This window comes from Haliotis rubra, unplaced genomic scaffold (assembly GCF_003918875.1).
Source record: "Haliotis rubra isolate DU_JTF1 unplaced genomic scaffold, ASM391887v1 Scf410, whole genome shotgun sequence".
Lineage (NCBI taxonomy): Eukaryota > Metazoa > Mollusca > Gastropoda > Lepetellida > Haliotidae > Haliotis > Haliotis rubra.
This window is the reverse complement of record NW_025767092.1, coordinates 390,741-412,460: the sequence shown is the minus strand read 5'-3', so window position 1 is coordinate 412,460 and position 21,720 is coordinate 390,741. Positions and strand designations below refer to the sequence as shown.

General features: G+C 40.0%; 1 protein-coding gene across 1 annotated transcript in view; it reads left to right on the top strand.

Moving 5' to 3' along the window:
- Positions 1-21,720, top strand: part of LOC124288053 (neuroglobin-like) — a 75,746-nt gene that overhangs the window by 37,233 nt on the left and 16,793 nt on the right. Inside the window, exon 2 of the mRNA XM_046724623.1 lies at positions 15,332-15,563. Coding sequence (XP_046580579.1) covers positions 15,332-15,563 — 232 coding nt within the window. The remainder of the gene's footprint in view (positions 1-15,331; positions 15,564-21,720) is intronic.

Sequence of the window (21,720 nt, the reverse complement as noted above, 5' to 3'; positions counted from 1 at the left end):
AGAAAATCTCACCTTCCCAAAACCAGTCAAGAGACTTAAACACTAAATACATGTACATTTGTTTAATGGAGTAATCTGAGAGAGAACAATCGTTGCGCGTTACTGCTCCTTATTTAGTCCCACTGATCCCTTGACGTATACTTGTATCCCCTTTTTATATGGTGTAGAATTCCCCAGGCACCATTATGTGGCTTGAATTAATGAGCACAAGAAAGAGGCGTGTATTTATAGGCAGAACTAACTGATGGGACAGCGGGGCTGGTAAAGGAGTTGGCAAGCTTCTGCATTTGTCATTTTGATTAAGAGCCTTGGCTAGATAAATAGGTTATGTTGTTCTAATTAAGTGTGTTCCAATACAACTGATGACCGCTGACCAAAGGTCAGTTTTATTGACCAGCGGCGATAGGTCATCGATTGGTTACCATTTAAACCCTTGGGGATCCAAACGGATACGATGGCTTATTGTCACAGCTCAGATTCCCATACAGGAATCAAATCATCACGTGATCAAAATCGGCGTGTTATAGCAGATCAAAGATTGTACACATATTTTGCATTATTATAATGAATAATATCAAGAATTTTTGCCACAATAAATGCATCGTTTCCGTGTAATCACAGGAACAATATTGCCCTTTTGCATAATGCACACATGCTGAAAATCCATCATAAATGAAATCCATGCTGAGCTGGAATTCTATAGCTATTGTAGACCTGTCAAGTTTCAGTGTCCATTTTACCTTGTTCAGCTTGAAACAGTAAACGCGTCTAAAGCAAAAGAGGTGTACATTATTCTTACTTCAGCCACATACTGAGGTATGCCAACCTTGGATGTATGTTTGTAAATATTGGATTTATGTTCAACACATAATGACTACATCCCCAACAAGATGGTGCCTGTACTACCTGGAACCTGTTCCGTTGTTTACTTTTGTATACGCCATGATGACATGGAAAGATATATAGGAGTGAGTTATGTTCTTCCAGTTTGACACTTCCGGTTTAATATTTATCCTGGGTCACCCTCTTTTCGTTTGGTATAACAACAGGCAACACCTAATCAACCTGTTTATTGCAGTCAAGTGTGTATATTATTGCCTTATATTGCAATATCCTGTGCCATGAAAATACCATACACATATAAAGTATACACGCATCTTTATAGTGATCTAAATACTTCATCTAAATGAAATAAACAATACCTTCTTATTCGATGGTTCAGAAGTCATTTTTCATGTTTGGAACCTTCAGGTATCTGGGACTGTTTTCAGCCTGGTAACGGTTTGAAAACGTTGTAATAATTTTGTCAAATCCAATTTCAAGTCAACACTGTTTGGCCAGGTAGTTTATAACATACTTCCATCCATCGATCCTCTGTTGCATATCATATATCTAGGACAGAGGCGTTGGAACTGCAACTATCGATTATGTATCAAAGTGGCTAATAGAGCTATATCAGAGCTCGTCAGGTACATTCCAGCAAGAAATCGACCATGTACCAGCCCATTTATTATTCTTCCTTTTTTAAAACTCGTTGCGGTTGCTTGCTCTGTCACAACTCCTTCATTTTATTAATGATTCCTTATTGACATTAGGTAGGACGTCATTGCCATGCGCACAACAGACAGTATTAAAGAACGGACGTTTCATAGAGTTTGGCGGGCACAATGTTACCCAGCGGTTCGAGTCATTTCACATTACCATGTAAAGGCACATCCCTACCCGTGAAGATCCGGGTTAGGATTGGTCTTCGGCAATCCATACTTGTCATAAGAGGCAACATCGGGTGGTCAGACCCGTTGACTTGGTTGACACATGTCATCCTATCCCATTTGCGTAGATCGATGCTCATGCTGTTGATCACCGGACTGTCTGGTTCAAACTCGATTATTTACAGACTGCCGCCAAATAGCTGGAATATTGCTGAGGTGCATAGTTAAACAACAAACAAACAAAAGAGGTACATCCGTCGGTTTTGACAGAAGTAAGGAGATCATGTGGATCACCTCTGTTGAAATCAGTGAACTGTCATCATGAAAACCAGTGCTTGTGAGTTTCACCAAAGGTGGTAAACTTAGAACCTTCCCAAAGCCTAGTTGATGCTTTGAGATATGTAACATACTGCACATAGAGTGATTGGGTGAGTTTAGTTATACGCCGCACTCAGCAATATTCCAGCTATATGGCGGCGGTCTGTAAATAATCGAGTCTGGACCAGACAATCCAGTGATCAACAGCATGAGCATCGATCTGCGCAATTGGGAATCGATGACATGTGTCAACCAAGTCAGCGAGCCTGACCACCCGATCCCGTTAGTCGCCTCTTACGACAAGCATGGGTTACTGAAGATCAATATTCTAACCCGGACCTTCACGGGTCTATTGTTCATAGAGGGACTTCAACCAAATGACCCACTTACAATAAAATGAGCTGCAGATCCGGCAAACATACCTCCTTATGCACACATATTAAACCCATTAAACACCAGGTGTTCTCCATATGTTCTCTTCCATGATGAACACCCAATACCACAAACTCAAAAAGAGGAAATGAAATACATCCATTCTGTTGAGTAATATGCCATTCACTGTTTGGCTGCTGTACATGAAACGTTCCTGCTTGCTCCAACTGAAAATGCCATACATAGCATAACCGTTGTATGAAGTCATCTCTATATCAACTCTTTGAACAAGAAATTGGCATAAATAATGTGACTTATTCATGTATGGGTTCTTTGATAACCAAAGGAGAAATGTGCTCTCATCTTTGGCTTCAATCCTGAAGACCTGTCCTTACCAATTTGTGTATTGCATTCCAAAGCTATATGATTTCCCGTGTTACGAGAATTACATTGTAGTCCAGAAAATGTTTCAACAAGTCTCCGTATCAACAACTAATAGAGCTACCCTTAATGCCATCAAGGAAGAACTTTCTTCATATTCACAGGTATTTGAGACATATGAAATTGATACCACGTAAGAGTAAATGAAATACATCCAGGCAGATGTCGTCTAAAGGCCGCTGTATATGAAAATTACTGCTTGTTCCCTCTGTAAATGCATGATGTAGCATAATCGTTGTATGCAATCATCCTTATATGTATTCTATGAACAACAGGGCGGTGGGGTAGCCTAATGGTTAAAGCGTTGGCTCGTCACGCCGAAGACCCGGGTTCGAATCCCCACATGGGCACAATGTGTGAAGCCCATTTCTGGTGTCCCCCGCCGTGATGTTGCTGGAATATTGCTAAAAGCGGCGTAAAAACCAAACTCAGTCAGTCAGTCTATGAACAACACCGATTGAATAGCCCTCCTTACTGATCTGTTCCTTCTGTATACGAATCGGAACTTTTGTTCGGATTTTGAAATTTGCCCAGACGTTTAGCTCATTGTACGTCAGTGATCTGATATAGCAGATTTACAGCATCAATACCCTGTTTATGTTGTGCAGTATGCAAACAGGCATTATAGTACAAACGCTTGCCGTTTAGCAGAATTCAGGGCTTCAGTAAGGCATTCTAAACATGTTATGTTGAACACGTGGAGGACACTAAATGCTAGACTGACTGAAAGTAAAGTCTGCTGGAATTCTGTATTGATTTGGTTAGACTGTATTTGTTCCCGGGGACTTGCCTCGCCTGTGCATGTGTGAACGCTGGCGCAGGATACAGTCAACTTTTCGCTATTCAGTACAATTTGCACGGTGATTCACAAATCATTGCTTCTGATACAGTGACAAAACACAGAATGGACTCTAGATTTCTAGAGATTATGGAAATGGTTTCATGATGTGTCTCTGTCATGTGGTTCTAATTGTTTCACTCACGAAGTGATAAGTGCGTCACTCGCAAACTGTTTCAATTTAAAGATGAGGAAGAATAGAGATACTGTGTTTTGATCATTGAAACCGGTCGCGCTGTGTATGTACACCCGTTGATGAGAATGGAATTGAAAGTAGGATACTTTCTAAAAATGATAAACACTCATTTGCCAATTGATCCAAAGATCTCATTTCAAAGGTAAACGGCTTTGAATGTCATTTTTTCTAATAGTAATGAACTCATTTTAAAGCGTAATTGTAAGAGTGTTCAATACTGATAATTGAAACGACTTTGTTCTGGCAGGAAGGCGCAACGTCGCAAAAAAACAAGTCACACCTTTTCCTGTTACACAATCCATTTGAGATAATCATCATTTCCCTTTTAAGGACTATGTCATTATCAACATCATTTCAGCATTCTGAATGGAAAATAACAGGAAATCTCTTTATCGTTTTTTGTGGCCATTTCAGAATACGATGATAAAAATATTATTAGAAAAGCTTACAAATTATTCATGTAGTGAATGGTAAGAACATATTTATATTGTGATTACACAATGCCATTTAGAGAGTGGTCTCTGAGGGTGTGGGTTCGAATCCCGGATGGGACCCAACAAAAGTACTAGAATCTGTACTTTACTAAGAAATTGTAATCCCAAATATAACATGTTATCTTTATATTGAATGGTTTATGCTAATATACTTTTTTTGCTGCGGATTCTCGAGAGTTTCATATTCTCACGATTCAAATAACTAACGACAACATGTACCTCAGATTGTGTCATTTTGTTACCTTTCTTTTACTTACATGATTTCACTGTTTACAGTGGAGATACAGGAGGTTAAACGTTCAAGAACGTTGCTGTTACATAGTGCGACAGGCAAATAACAAGTCACACCTTTTCCTGTAACACCATCCCGTTGAGATAATCATCATTTCCCTTTTAAGGACTATGTCATTATCGATATCATTTCAGCATTCTGAACGGAAAATAACAGGAAATATATTAATCGATTCGGAAGAATATTTATTCTCGGCCATTGCAAAATTATTGTAATGCGATGTTAAACGTTCAAGAACAACGCTCGTTTATAGCGGAGCAGCCATGGCGCGCGTGCGTGCGTGCGTGCGTGCGTGCGTGCGTGCGTGCGTGTGTGTGTGTGTTTGTATTTGTAAGTTTTTTGCTGTTCGACTAATCGTGTGGACTAATCCCGGGTTCTAGAGTGCAAGTTCAACACAGTATATTTGTTCTCACTGTGAATGTCAAGAATGTCAAGTTAATATTTTATATTTGTGACCCAATACTTTAGATTTGTGACTCAATTGCATTGTACTAGATATCTGTATTGTCATTCATTGTAGCTTGCTCTTTGTTTGTTGAATATATCATTGAATATGTTAGACTTGTCTGTGTTCTATTTTGCTGGTTCAAAGGGGACTCTTAAACCTTTTGTCAGGGCAATTTAATAACCGTAACAGTTGTCCCCGTCATGAGATTGCTGAAATATTGGTAAAAGCGGCGTAAAACTAAACTCACTCGCTCACTCTAATATTTATAAACACCATTACACACAATGGGAGAGAGTGTGGTAGTAAAGTAGGCATTACAGCGAATTAAGAAACATCCCAGGAATATTAGCATGGGTTTGCCAATCTGGGGAATCCAAGTGGGAATGGATCATTGGAATTAACATACGATTGCTTAACATATAGGCTACCTCGTACATGTATAGACCGCCTCCGTGGTGTAGTGGTTAGAGCGTCCGCCCGGAGAGCGGAAGGTCGCGGGTTCGATCCCCGACCGCGTCATACCAAAAAGACGTTAAAATATGGTACTTGTTGGTCCATGCCTGGCGCTCGGCATTAATTGGTACAACAAGGACTGGTCGGCTCGGAGTCAGTATAATGTGTCTGAGTGGGGTATTCATGCTTCACTGCGGCATGGTATCTCAGTGGGCTAGCACTATAAAACCAGCTTCAGTCTGGGCTAGTGCAAGCAGCCGCACATACACATACACACGCATGCACGTCGTCATATGAGCGAAATATTCTCAAGCACGACGTTAAACCCAATTTCACCTCACCTCACCTCACCTCATACATGTATATCCACTGATACCTCGCTGGTTATATTCACGTATTGATTAATTTCAAAAGAAACTAATACAAAACCCAGTAATGGAATATACGATGTAACCACACAAAACCAGTACAGTCTCCTATACAAACCCAGCTCCAATCCATGATAGAACAATGGCGTGTTGTGTTGAATGAATTCTTCTTATACAGTAGATTGTGTTGTCTGACGTCTCTTAAAGGTTGTTCCTCTGACCTATGGGTTACCTTTGTTTTTTATTGGGGACAGGCAAAATAAACAAGCAACATCAGACACTAGGTGATATTGAATCCTGATGATGTGCATTAGTTCTTGTGGAAATGTGTGTGCTTCTTCAGGTCGATGAATCGTTCTTAGATAATGCTTTCCTTCCAACGTAAATAGACAAAGTGCCGGTGCGCCATTTTGTTTACATCCGACGAATAGCGGAAGTTTTGTATTGCTCCGCTATTTTACACAGCGTTTGTGGGTATATATGTATTAGGTTTATTTTTATTTAGGTATTACGTAAATATTTATATTGGAATGATCGTGCAATGAGATGGATTTTCTTAGTTTTCTTTCTGCTTGGCTCTTATGCAAATGTTTTCACAATCACTGATATTACTCAAACGAATGCGTATTAAACATTCAATATTGTGAGTGTGTGCATGTATGCGTGCGTGCGTGCGTGTATTTTTCAAATAATGCTTTGCCCACTTGTCATTTTATGCTGGGTACACTAAGATTTGGGTGATTTGCATTATTTTATGTGTATGTTACTTTTGGTCACGAATTGTGTGTGAACTTTCTTGTACAGCCACCATAAGACCATTGTCGTCTTACTTCAACTAAACAGGCAATCCACCTAGCTGATCAGATAACGTATATCGTTCCTTAGTAACAGAAGCATACAGACTAGTGACACAAGTCTCGTGACAATTACACCCCAAACCGTATCAATATGAAACTTTCAGCAGTGGGATCGTCTAAAATCGCATTGCAACTCAGTCAATGCAAAGATTGTTCAAAAGTTTGACCGATAAAAAACACAATAAATTTGCACTCAGATCTATAAACGTACTTGTGTGAACTTTGAATCTCTTTTGATATTTGTTTTAGCTTAATGTGTGGAATAATTTAGCGAATATTCGACAGGCGACGGGCGGCTTGTGGAATATGGATATGTAAGGTCGATAGTCCACCAATATTTTATTACAAAAAAGATAGTTTGAAATAGCGGAAACCAGATTTCTATAGGCTTATAGGCACTATAGGCTTATGACACGCTTCCTCAGGAAAGTTGCCTCTATCACATGTAAAAGTGTTAAGATGTTTTTGGGACAAAACAAAATTCCAAATGCTGTCAGTCTCTAAAAGCATGACTCATGGCGAAAACTATTCACGCTGTTTCCACGATAGATACATTTTTAATGATATCACAGTCAGTTCCCATCGTATAAATACAGGCGTGAGAAATCTCAAAGCACAATACCTAATAGCAAAGAAACCACAGCCACGAAGCAGTGATAACGCTGCAACATAACGTTACCACCTAATTAAACATTCATATCAGACTCGCTCCCAAAATAACATGCCTATTCCATGTGCCACTCTGTCAGTTATGCGTAATGGTACAAAAACAGGCTTTACGGAACTGATCTGTACTTTGATACCGGGAGGTATCACTCTGTGAAGAAAACGTTTGTTTGGTGATGATTATATAACAAGGAAGGCCGTCGATTGAGTTTAACACATATAACAGAAACATTGGTATCATGACTTGTCTGCATCATGAGGGAGTAACGCCAAAGAGATCCATGCCGTTAACACTTCGGTAAATCTGTGGGCATAGGATCGGTGCCAACACCCAAGAATCATAATCGAACCAAAGGGTCCGGGCAGCATTTCGCCAGTGGGCACCAACACTGTTTTATTTGTAAAATGAGACTGAACCGTTTTAAGTACGTGACCCATAGAAATAAAGAGAGACCAAAACAATGTTACACAGCCTTGGATGATGGTTGATGCATTCATTGCACACATGCTCTTTATGCAACAAATTATGCTATATGTCCCACTGTTAGTATAAACGAGTGGCTATTTGAACGATGGTTGATGCACTCATTGCACACATGCTCTTTATGCAACAAATTATGCTATATGTCCCACTGTTAGTATAAACGAGTGGCTATTTGGATGATGGTTGATGCATTCATTGCACACATGCTCTTTATGCAACAAATTATGCTATATGTCACTGTTAGTATAAACGAGTGGCTATTTGGATGATGGTTGATGCACTCATTGCACACATGCTCTTTATGCAACAAATTATGCTATATGTCCCACTGTTAGTATAAACGAGTGGCTATTTGGATGATGGTTGATGCATTCATTGTTGATGCACACATGCTCTTTATGCAACAAATTATGCTATATGTCCCATTGTTAGTATAAACGAGTGGCTATTTGGATGATGGTTGATGCACTCATTGCTCACATGCTCTTTATGCAACAAATTATGCTATATGTCCCACTGTTAGTATAAACGAGTGGCTATTTGGATGATGGTTGATGCACTCATTGCTCACATGCTCTTTATGCAACAAATTATGCTATATGTCCCACTGTTAGTATAAACGAGTGGCTATTTGAAATGGACTTAAAGTTTAAACTTTAGTTTAAACAGAGACGCAGGTCAGGCATGCTTCTTTTGTTATGGTGAAACCAACGGACAGACAAACCAAGCTTTATAATAATGGCAAATCTGAGATTCGAACAAGCGGTCCGTTGAAACTGGCAAGGACGGCAAATTATACGTATGATAATGTTATCTACGTACGGTTTTACTGTTATTCAGCTGCGTCAATTTTGTTTGGCCACACATCTTCCTCCCAAACGGCATACTCTACTTGAAACGTTATCATATTTTGACATCGTGCGTTTCGACTTCGCACTCTACAGCATATGAATTTACCATACATCTGTAGCTACTATTTATCTCAGTTAACCCGACTTATAGAGAGAGTGAATTGAAACATATTTCAGCCATGTAGCGAGCGACCACAGAGAAGATGAAGAGACGTTTTGAATTTGTAATTCTTTGTCACATGTCAAGATGGAGCACGTAGTTTTGTATCTTCCTACCGTCATCGCTGACATGTATAACTCAGTGTTGAAGGACACTACTATTAATTGCGCCAGGGTCCGTTGCAATCCATTTTGGACGTTGGTCTATCAGCATCATACCCTTTGGTATTTGTGCTTGTGTTACAAGTCAACGCCCCACGTCTCATTGGTGTTCCATGAAGTTGACACGTTGACATGAGCTTCTCCATCTCCCCAGCCACCTGTCTGTACTTCCAATAGACCAGCAACCATTAAGCAATGCTATAACACTAATAGGTATAACTGTGTTACAGCAGAGACCGTATAATATATGGTCTCTGGTTACAGTTTTAAACACAGGGGCGTGTCACGCTTAGAAACCTATATGTCTTTCCAACGCTGTTTCTAAGCGTGACACGCCCCTGTGGTTTTAAATAGATATGTTTAATACCCTTTGGACAATATATTATTTCTGACCCATTTCGTTCCACCTGATCTGGGAAATGCAGTTACGTTGAATTAATGCAATATGCATACATTATGTATGGAAGGCAGCTGTACTTTTCATTTGTGATGCATACGTGGTAATCTCTTTCGCTAGATACCAGAATAATGATTTGCATTCTATTAGCAACGATAGGACATTTGCTAAATCACCGACGTCCATGTCGGTCAGCAGATATTCTTTGTCCTGATTCCATATGTTCTGAGTCAATACAATTCACGTTATGTGTTGGTTAATATAAAACAAAGGAAAAACCGCCCCTTTCTCAGCTGAATTATCCTTGTTTCATTTCCTTGATGTATTCTACCTCGATTTAGTTCCTGGATTGATTAGGCCCTGGGTTGGGTAATTCTACGTCCAACAAGGTCGATAGTCTCTTTGATCGGAAGCATAAATAACCTTAGTTTCAATTAACGATGTTTTAACACTGCGTGTTTCTTTGCTCACAAGTTGAATGCCTTCTGGCAGTGTATAAGTACAGCAGGTGCATCCGTTAGGAAATGCCTCTTACGTTATTCATTGTATTTTTAATGCTGATTATGTCTGTGCTGTAAGTGTTCCCATTTATAAGTCAACAGCTTTAGTTTTGTTTCATTATCATATGACATAGTTTGAGTATTTTCAAATATTGCTAGTGTTTTACAAACAGTTGGGCCTTTCACATATTTATGTTTCACAGATTGTCATTGCTTTTAGTGATTGTCTGATCTTTGATATACTGTCCGTACTTTCTAATATCATCAAGCGTACGTTCGAATTACTCAAGATTCCTCTATGATGATAAATTATTTCGCAACAAAACCATTTAGACCTGCTCAACCCGTCGTAAATGTTCACAACTGATGGTCAGACTGGAGCTCTTCTGACCAAGAATCCTGTAAAATCACGTTCTGAAACACTTTGTATGTGGATATATCCTTCTGAATGTTCTTTACTAAGTGACCCGTGAAGATCCGGTGTAGAATAGGTCTTCAGCAACCCATGTGCTTGCCATAAAAGGCGACTATGCTTGTCGTAAGAGGCGACTAACGGGATCGGGTGGTCAGTTTCGCTGAATTGGTTGACACATGTCATCGGTTCCCAATTGCGCAGATCGATGCTCATGCTGTTGATCACTGGATTGTCTGGTCCAGACTCGATTATTTACAGACCGCCGCCATATAACTTGGATATTGCTGAGTGTGGCGTAAAACTAAACTCACTCACTCTTTATTCAGTCATGCCTACTGCATTGGTCATTTTACTTGTGGTGATTCTGCAATTGTCCATTACCACATTCTATTACCAATATGTTCCTTTAGTATTGGCAGTTGAAGTTATGCATGATTTTGGATCATCTTCTTGTCCCTCTCTTCCTCTCATAACTCAGCTGCTCACCTCTTAAGAGTGACAAAGGAGGCGGCATCATGCTCTAAGCCTGACATCATGTCGCATTAGCTCTTTCAGATGAAGATTCTTGGTGACAGCACGGTAGCCTACAGAGAATACCTAGCCACTTTGATGCCTGCAGAAATATTCTAAATATTCTGCTGGTTGTGTATCTGGTTCGCAAGCAGCCTGTGATCATAGAAATTGTTGCTCTTTTTACATGAAGCACTGCGAGTGCTGTATATCCTTTGAGGTACTCTGCACATCCTTTCTGGTTCTCATGTAGAAGACGGCGTGTACAAGTTGATATTACACTATCCCAACACGAGCTGAATTCGACGTTCTGGTGATTTCGACAATTGCATTGCACGCGCTATATCGGGGGAGTACGTGTGCGATCGGAGTGCACAAACAGTTTCATCGGTAGGGCGGGTGCCCATTGGCTGTCGTGAGAAGTTTTATTGGCAATGGAAATCGGGAAGTAAAGTTATATAAAAAGCAAACAAACATCAATATTATTTACCCGAGGTCCTTATTACCACTTACGGTGCAAAATCAGTTCCCTTTATAACAAAACATAGCAAGCGAAAATTCAGTTTGATCAGTTGGTGACAGGCAATATATAACTAGGAAGCCACGTGATCACAACACTACCTCGCAGTGCGGAGCAAAATGTATGGCTCATCGTCGAAAACCCATACAAAATACCCGGATGTTACGAGCCGCAACAGTTTCATCGATACGATGTCATCAACGCTCTTTTTGTAGGGAACACTTGATATTTTTGTGTGAAATAGATGAATATATCCTTTATCACTCAAGGTTAGTAAAATACAAACTTTAAATGATATAACAGATGAAAAATACGTTTTTGTCTTACATCGTCGAAAACCCCTGACACCGGGATATTTCAGTTTCCAGTGGAACTGATAATCAGTTTAAAACTTAACAGTGTCACCTACTGCATGTACTCTATGATCACCACAGGCTTAAATACAACACTGAAACTGGCGGGTCATAATTAATAAAACCAGGAATGAACATGTTCCGTGTATGATAAATTACTGTGTCATGACTGAATATATTTGTTTCAGCCATAGTTTAGGTAATGAAAGCGACCAAACCATTTCCACTCCAGAAGACATCCATAGTACGATTGCGACTATATCATATTCATGTGTTTATTAATCACTGTCAAATTATGATCTTGATAGCAGAGGGGCGGTGGGATAGCCAAGCGCTTAACGCGTTCGTTCGTCACACCAAAGACCCGGGTTCGATTCCCCACATGTGCACAATGTGTGAAACCCATTTCTGGTGTCCCCCGCTGGAATATTGCTAAAAAGCGGCGTAAAATTAAACTCACTCACTCACTGATAGCTGGCAAAGTATGTTTTCCCCGACTCAAGTCATACTTTGCTGACATTACCCAGCACTTACCAGTGACGCTTGACTGTTAAGTTTGTTGAAAGAGACACGTACTTTCTGTTTTCCAAACTGATTCAATCAACGGCAGCACTGATCCACCTAAACCGATTCCCCCATCGAAAACACGTTACAAGTACATGGGTTGTATGCAAGTATTTATTATACCAGTGAGGCTTGTCTTGCCCAAGACATCGCACTGAGCTGTTCCTAATGTTTCTTTTGCCTGAGGAGAAATATACCCAATTACATTGGATCGATCTAGGCGTCCGTCTCGAAACTAGTCTGCCAACAAGATCATTCATAGACTCTTCTCACCCAGCCTATATTGTCACTGGACAAATTCCTGTCTCAGAATTGCTTCTTAACTGCCATTATCACACACTGAAGCGGACCAGCGAAGACATTTACTTGATTTCACTGTACTGTTCGAATACTTGGCATCCGACGCGTAGGCAATAGAAGTTTAAATGAAACTGGTTCTGCTAACACACGACAACATGCAATTTCAGAACATTACAATACCTCACAAAATGAATCTATTCAAGTGTTGAATAAAATGTACAATTCAAATATTCAAAAATGAATAATGATAGAGAGGGTTAAAAACATTTAGCACTACAAATTGCAACTCCGCTGCAGTAATACCACTCCTGTTGCACCAGTCGTTTAATGATAATGAAGTAACAATTCCCAGTGCTCCGTTTTCTCTTAAGTTGATGTGTATTCGAGAAATGGAAGACATCTTGCGTATAAAATTTGGCCACAATCAGTTTGTTCAAATCTAATATAAGTTAAAAAAACCTATAATTACGAAGTTTGAATATGTTAAGGACAAGAAACCTGATTAAGTGCTTAGAAATGGAATATGACATTCAACCACAAAGTAAACCAATTGCATACATGTGGCAATGAAATGTAATAATCTTTTAACAGATTTCATAAGTTGACTTAATGACAGGACATTGTCAGAATGTGTAATGTATACAATTGATCAAGCAGATGTGAAAATTACTTAGCAACCGGCTTCTACTTTCTTTCTCTGGGCACAACTGTGAATAATCGTTCACTGTTTTAGTACCCTCGATAACAAATTACAATGTACTTTACCAGCGGGACATGCGAAACCAATACCATCTGGAGAATGATTTGGAAACAAGAATGCTGATCACCACGGGATTAAGGCCGTCATGTACAGTGCAAATATGCTGCGGAAAATGACAACTAAATCTGAAATAATACTCGCATTAGACGAAAAAGAATTGGAATGAAACAAAACCTCTTGAAACATTGCTAAGCTCATATCTTGTATGAATACTTAGAACGCGCGAGCCACATAAACTTGATACCGATACCTAATAAAAAATTAATAGTCTTTCAAACGGATATAGATGAACAATGTTTCTACCATGCTGGTTACCTAGCAACATGTTAATATAGCAGTTCAATTACCCCAGTGCTCACGGAACGAGAAAATACAAACCATGGAGAAGATATAACGACTTATTGACCGATATACAAGATTTTGTTACAAAGGTCATATGTGTTTCTATTTATTTTGAGTGACTGATACGGGTCGAATCTTTCGAGGAGACCGAACTGTTTATCGTCGCACCAATTAAAGGGTGGTCTCATAGCAATAGGGGCGGTGGGGTAGACTAGTGGTTACATCGCTCGCTCGTAACACCAAAGACCCGGGTTCGATTCCCAACCTGGGTACAATGTGTGAAGCCCAATTCAGGTGTCCCCCGCCGTGATATTGCTGGAATATTGCTAAAAGCGGCGTAAAAACTAAACTCATTCACTCACTCTTATAGCTATAATTGAATAATACATTCCATCAGTAACCCAGTCCTCTATGAAAATGAACAAAAGATTACAATCACCTTTGCTTTTGTTGTCATGGTGATTTAAACTTCTGATGCTGAATCACATGTCATTAATTAGAATAATTAGAATTACGCTGCTTCGATGCATTCGGTTACTAATTTGCTGATAATGCTACTTTGTGTTTAGCGATTTTATTCCTCAATGACTGACGTTCGTATTTGTTCATTGGATTATCTCCATGTGGATTGCAATTGGCGAGTGTTCTAGATTTTAAATATTTATAAGCTCTTATTTTGTCTTAATACAACAAACGCCACATGGGAATTGGGAGCAACGGCCTTTATGAAATGCCCTAGACATTTATAACATAAATAAATTTAATAGAGATTGCCTTTTCCAGAACCAATATTACTCAACCCAAATACTACATGGAATATAAATGGAAGTGATTGATTGCATTATATAAGAATTGTGTGCAAAATGCATTTCTCCCACCAAATCAATTCAAGTTAATGGGATTGTTTGTATTGGACGCACGCAATAGCAACATTTCTGTATATTTCTAATCTACAATATGGGGGCAATGCATGTATATTTTAAAAATATCCTTCTTAACAACACCCGTGAAGACCCGGGTTAGAATTGGTCTTGAGCATCCCAGGCTTGTCGTAAGAGGCGACTAACGGGATCGGGTGGTCAGGCTCGCTGACTTGGTTGACACAATTGCGGTTCCCAATTGCGCAGATCGATGTTCATGCTGTTGATCACTGGATTGTCTGGTCCAGACTCGATTATTTACAGACCGCCGCCATATAGCTGGAATATTGCTGCGTGCGGTGTAGAACTAAACTCACTCACTCACTCACTCAACCAGGCTCGCTGACCTGGTTGATAAATGACATCATATCTCAACTCCGCAGATTGATGCTCATGCTGTTGCCCACTGGATTTTCTGGTCCAGATCCGATTATTTACAGACCGCCGCCATATAGCTAGAAAATTGCTGAGTGCGGTGTTAAACAGCAAACCAAACCAACCAAAGTTTTCGTCTTACCTACATTGCAACATTGCTGTCCACAGGTGAATTTGTATTCCTTTGATATTTGCATTATAATGTCTGTCTCCGCCATACTGTTTCTAAACATGTGTTTTCTCATGAACCTTCTTGCATCGCAGGTTGTTTAAAACCAACTCCGAACTCAAGGCCTTGTTTACAAGCTTTGCAATGCTCGACGTCGAGGACGACCTGAGGGAAAACGAGGCTCTAGAGCACCACGCAACTCTTGTCATGACGACGCTGGATGACGCCTTTTCTCGTATAGATAACTACAGCTACGTCACGGAGGTCCTTCTAAAGACGGGAGAGTCCCACAGAAGATTTAGCGCATTTAGATCAGAGATATTTTGGGTAAGTAATCCGCAGGTAATCTTATTCATTATCCCATTTAGTGCTATTAAGTAGACGCCTTATATGTTTCTGAGATTACTTGGTAAACATTTAGAGACCCATGTGGAGGATTGAGTGAGTGATTGAGTGAGTGAGTGAGCTAACATTATAGTAACACCGGCAATGTTTCAGCCATATCGTGACTAAAACGATAAAATTCATTTACTGATAATAGATAGAGTTATACTATGAAATCTGTCGACAAAGGTCATTAAAATAACTAGAGTATCACAGATAGAGAGTTAAAACTAATATGGAACTTTAACATTAAACCTCTGTTATGGACAACACAATACAAAAACAGCAACTGCCCGTGTTGAAGACCTTTATCAAGAATCGAATAATTGCTTTTGTACCGTTTGTTTATTATATTGCGGCGCTTTCGCCACAATTTCAACTATATGAAGTGGATCTGTATAAAATCGAATCTGGTTCGAACATTGTAGTGATTGATATCATGAGCATCGCTGTACGCAATCGGGTCACGATAATGACATGGTTCAGTCAAGTCAGCGGGACTTACAGCTTGATCATGATCTATTTAGTCGCCTCATGCAGCAAACATGAGTTTGGGGATACATGCGGGGCGGTTGTGTAGCCTGGTTGTTACGATTCCCAACATGGGTACAGTGTGTGAAGTCCAGTTCTGGTGTCCCCCGCCGTGATATTGCTGGAATATTGCTAAAGGCGGCATAAAACCACACTCAATCACTCACTACAATGTACATGCAAAACCCAGAGGCGAAGTTTTGCACCCAGTTATTTGACCGCCATGCACAGAATTAATTAATAGTAAATGTCCTGATTAAATCTTAAAGCATATTTTCTCCATTTCACAGTTTGGATTATGTCATAGAGATTTCATATTGTACGTTAACATCATTTGGTTAAAGGTGCCGTTGGACACATGTGCCTTTATGTCTTAATACAGTTTATAAAATGATATAAGGCATACTATTACTCAGATTCGGCACTTCTGAAATACTAAACATGTAGTTTTGCCTACCAGTTTGCCCGTGAAAGACCTTCTTCTTTTAACTTATTTTATCAGGAGCTTGACAAACTCAACACACATTGCACAAATCAATTTAAACATGCCTTCTGCCTGGTGGCCTGCCATGTGGTGTTCATTTTGGCTTGATGACGAAATGCCAGTCGTCGCCCAATCGTCTAGGGGGTCGCAATTCGCTATATTTAGTTGCTGCCCTTGGGACCAGCAACCAACTGGGGAACAGCAACCAATTGTTGTAGTGAGTTCGAATTCCTGTTCGGTTATGTTCCGAGATTTGGCAGCACCATGGTCAACATGCCCATCATGGGTGTCATCACAATGATAAACATTCTGAGAAGTGCATCACTTTAGGCATTACACTAACACTATGCTACCACGGCGAGATACAACTGGAATGCTATTCACAGCAGCGTTTAACCAAACAAACTCATTCACGACACATTCTTACAAAAATCAGCTCTTGAGCCATGGCTTAGTGTATCGTATTATTTTCCATTCCTGACAAAACAATTATCTTACAGATTATTTTCAAGAATACTCTCTTTACCAACACGTTCAGTAATCAGAGCTCGCTAATATCCATGAAGAAATCATACAAGTTGTACACGCTCACGTAACATGCCGTACTTTCACGGAGTTGTATATTCTGTGTATGTACGTCAATACAACACAGGGTGTTTGTCATGTCGGAGATGTAACATTACCTGACAACACAGAACGTTATGGCATATGTTATATGTTAGTTGGAGAGTGTTACGCGGCTTACAATTGTCATGGGGATGGGGCTCTGTCTTAGTAATCACGACTGTATCAATGGGATGTGTGTCATAATCCTTCATTCATGCCAACCGCTGGCAATACATCTGTCGACCAGAGCTGAGAGGTTTGTCATCAATCCATGCAGGGTTTACTGACTGGATTTACAACCCCATTACGTTTCTCTCCTGCCACGATGGGTTCTGTTTAAAACAGGTTAATAACACTGGGAGGCATGTTTATCACCGTCGTTGATATCAATATGCACTGTTTCGCCGGATATCTACGAGGCTTTTAGTTTTACAGCGCGATTTACCGTTTCTTTTGACGTAAACACATATGCAGGAAGCCACACACGGCTTTGCGGTATTGCGCCATTATCGACATAATCACATTACAAAAATACGAGGCAATGAACGAATGTTCCGATAGTGTTAAAACAAACAGGAAGACCTCATAAGTAATCAACGAGATTATGGAGCAATTGAGATGCTCTTGAGTTGTAAAAAGGTATCATTTTCACACATCATATGACGTCATGCTTAGATAACGGCTTGTATAAATCACATTGGGAACGGAGCGCTGAAAAGACATATCCATGTTTGTTCGCGAACCGTCATAATAATGTCCAATTATTATCAAAGCACAGTTTGATAGTTTATATAACACTGCATACACAAGTTAAGCTGGGTTATGTATAGCACCATTCTACGTTGATATGGTTCCATTCTTAGCATTACCGTCGCTTTAGTCAAAGACTTAAGTTCCCCTTCGTCTCCTCCACTGTTCCAGAATTGATTTTCGTGACCGACTTCCAACCAATTTCTCGGCTCCGGGATTTGATAATAGTGGTAATGCAGCGGGCGGTTAAACCACTATCTAGGTCAAGCAAACATACTTGCTCATGCTTTGAGAAGCTCAAACTTTGGTTATGAATGGTGAACGCTCAGTAAATTTGCCGTGTAAGATCAATTAATTTATTATGAAAGGCCAGTGATTTTTCAGGCTGCAGTAATCCTGGATTGTGAAATCAAACGAAAATAGTATAAAGGACATTTAACAGGCAGACATTTTATTGATAATAAGTACTTGATAATGCTTTGGAAAAAGATCCTGTCGTTGAAAATAGATTTACAATTATAAGATTGAATAATGAAGATATAATTTGGCACAGGGTGCTACACAAATAGTGCAAAAGTTTGAATAAAGAAAGATAAATAATATGCGAGACGAGTGAGTGAGTGAGTTCGGTTTTACGCCGCTTTTAGCAATGTTCAAGCAATATCACGGCGGGGGACACCAGAAATGGGCTTCACACATTGTACCCATGTGGGGAATCGAACCCGGGCCTTCAGCGTGACAAGCGAACGCTTTAACCACTAGGCTACCCCGCCGCCCCTTATGCGAGACGAAGTGATATCTTTAACTAGTAATGATCTACACAAATTGATAGAATCTATTCATGATTATAAGATCTGATCGATTGGATGTTTCATAAATACTTTCATAAATCTTGATTGCTGATAAATAAGACTTCTAACAATGTATCTTATGTTTCCGTATTTACTTGTACATGTATTTATTTATGGGAGCGGCCTTCAAATAAGCTCCTCGGAGCTTGGTCACCAATCCATTCATATTTTCATGAATAGATATGTTTAAACCAACTAGTGGTAGAAAAACGTTTTACCTAGATAGGATTATTGTTGACAATTTACCATAGTCCCGCAATGCCTCATAAGTCAGAAAATAAACTCGAATAAGATAGCGTAGGTTGATGTATAAATTGTTTGAATAATGAAGTTTTAAAGATGTCAGCAGTACAATAAGATACTTAAACTAGCATGCATCACGTTTTATTTCTTGGTGTGTTTTTTGTTTAATTGTTGTTGTTTTTCATGAAAGATGAATGCCGAAAGTTTCAATGAGATAACATGATATTTCCAACCAGTTGGAGATAGAAGCTTTGGCGGACTTTTTCACAAAAGACACTTTACCACAATCTAATTCTAACACAGCCGTATCTCCTAGACATGGGATGAAATGAAACACACAAGATGCCAACAACACAACTAGATTTCAAGGAAAAAAAGGCAGCTGTCTCGGGAAATATGCAGCTGTCGAGGGATATATCGTATCTGGTAATCAGTCCCCGTGGACGCACTGGCCCGGAGTTCCAACTGGTTAGGTTAATAATATAATTTTGTGATTAAAGGCCAGTGGGTGTATCTGTGTAAAGCCTATTTTCATGTCTTTGGTGTGTTGAAAAAACCATACAATTTATCTGACTCTGAATCACAATAAATAATAATAATAATAAGTCATCTTCTATAGCGCACAGTCTCCAAACACCAAGTGATTGCTCGCGGCGCTTAATCAGAATCTGATTCTTATTACCCCGGATAACCCAAGCTGCCTGTTAGGCGCTAGAAGGTTATAGTCACATGACTTTATCCCACCGGGTACCCATTTTCTGCTGGGTGAACAGAGGCAATTTGAACAAACTCACTTGCCAAGGTGAGACCACATGTGCTTCGTTGTGGGGCAGGACTGAAGTCCTAGAAACTCTCAGGAGTCAGGCTGCCAAACACGGTCACCCATCCAAGGATTGTCCGTAACTTCAACTGATTCGTGATCTGAGCTCTGTGCACAGGGCCATGCGCCACCACCACAATGCGACGAGAACAGATGTATCAGTATCATCCCTGTCGTCCCTAATCATGAGAGGGGCGGTGGGGTAGCCTAGTGGTTAAAGCGTTGGCTCGTCACGCCGAAAGCCCGGGTTCGATTCCCCAAATGGGTACAATGTGTGAAGCCCATTTCTGGTGTTCCCTGCCGTGATGTTGCTGTAATATTGCTAAAAGCGGCGTAAAACCATACTCACTCACACTACTCCTGATACTTGATACTGATCTGGAGAACTGAATCTTGTCGGAAGGGACCTTGTTTATCATGTCTACACTGTTCCTGATATATTCCACGTATTATACCTGTAAAACTCATCCATATATTCCAGTCAGGTAGGTTGCGTGATTACTGAATCCTGTTGGAAAAGGCCTTGTTTAACATGTCTACACTGTTCCTGATATGTATTATCCTGTAAAACACATCCTTGGATTCCAGTCAGGTAGTTGTCGATCTAGGTGATCGGGAGAATTTAATCTTGTTGGAAGGGACCTTGTTTATCATGTCTACACTGTTCCTGATATATTCCACGTATTATACCTGTAAAACTCATCCTTGGATTCCAGTCAGGTAGTTGTCAATGTAGGTGATCGGGAGAACTGAATCTTGTTGGAAGGGGCCTTGTTTATCACGTCTCAAGTTACAACCGTTGATACACCGTTGGTAAAATGACACCACGTGTCTGATGTGTTTGACATTGTGTTATTAACACCCCGTCCAGCAATATGCCCTCTTTATACAGATGGAGAACGTAACCAATCGTTTCATACATTGTGCCCATGAGGTGCATCCAGACTGATTATGCCGTGTCAAGGCTTAACCTAATGCCTACACCATAGCCAGAATTCCGATAGATTTTTGTGAAACTCTACATTGAATACAAAAGCTTGATATTAATCTGATGTCAGTGTTTGTTTATTTTTGTCTTGTTATTGTTGATGTTGTTGTTGGTGTTGTTTAATGCTCCCATGCAGCAATATTCCAGCTATTTTGCAGCGATCTGTGAATAATCGAGTCTGGACTAGAGAATCCCGTGATTAACAGCATGAGCATCGATCTACGCAACTGGGATACGATGAAATGTGTCAACCTAGTCAGCAAGCCTGACCACCCGACCCCGTTATTCGCCCCTTACGACATGCATGGGTTTCTGAAGACTAGTTCTAACACGGATCTTCACGGGTAGTTTAAATTATATTGTACGTACGAGTATTTGTCAATATTTAATTCCAGTTGATTAGTACCAATTAGAAGAAGTCACAAGGGTCATAGCTTCTTAAGTTAAAACATATATCAGGGCCTCGTTTAAAGCTCTCGTAAGCCCAAGTTCTCGTAACTTTCATATCCTATGTTACAGTATAGGAGGTACGAATGCTACGAGGAAAGTTACGAGATCTTAGGCTTACGAGAGCTTTGTGAAACGGGGCCCAGGATTATATCCAAACCCACTACTAAGTGAACCGTGAAGATCAGTTTAGAATTGATCTTCAGCAACCCATGCTTGTCGTAAGAGGCGACTTACGGGATCGGGTGGTCAGGCTCGCTGACTTGGTTGACACATGGCAGTGAGTCAAAGCATACAACTCTGAGGATAGATACACATAATGTCAATTATCGGATTACTTGTCGGGACTCGATGCTGTAAAAACAGTCCTTATATAGCTG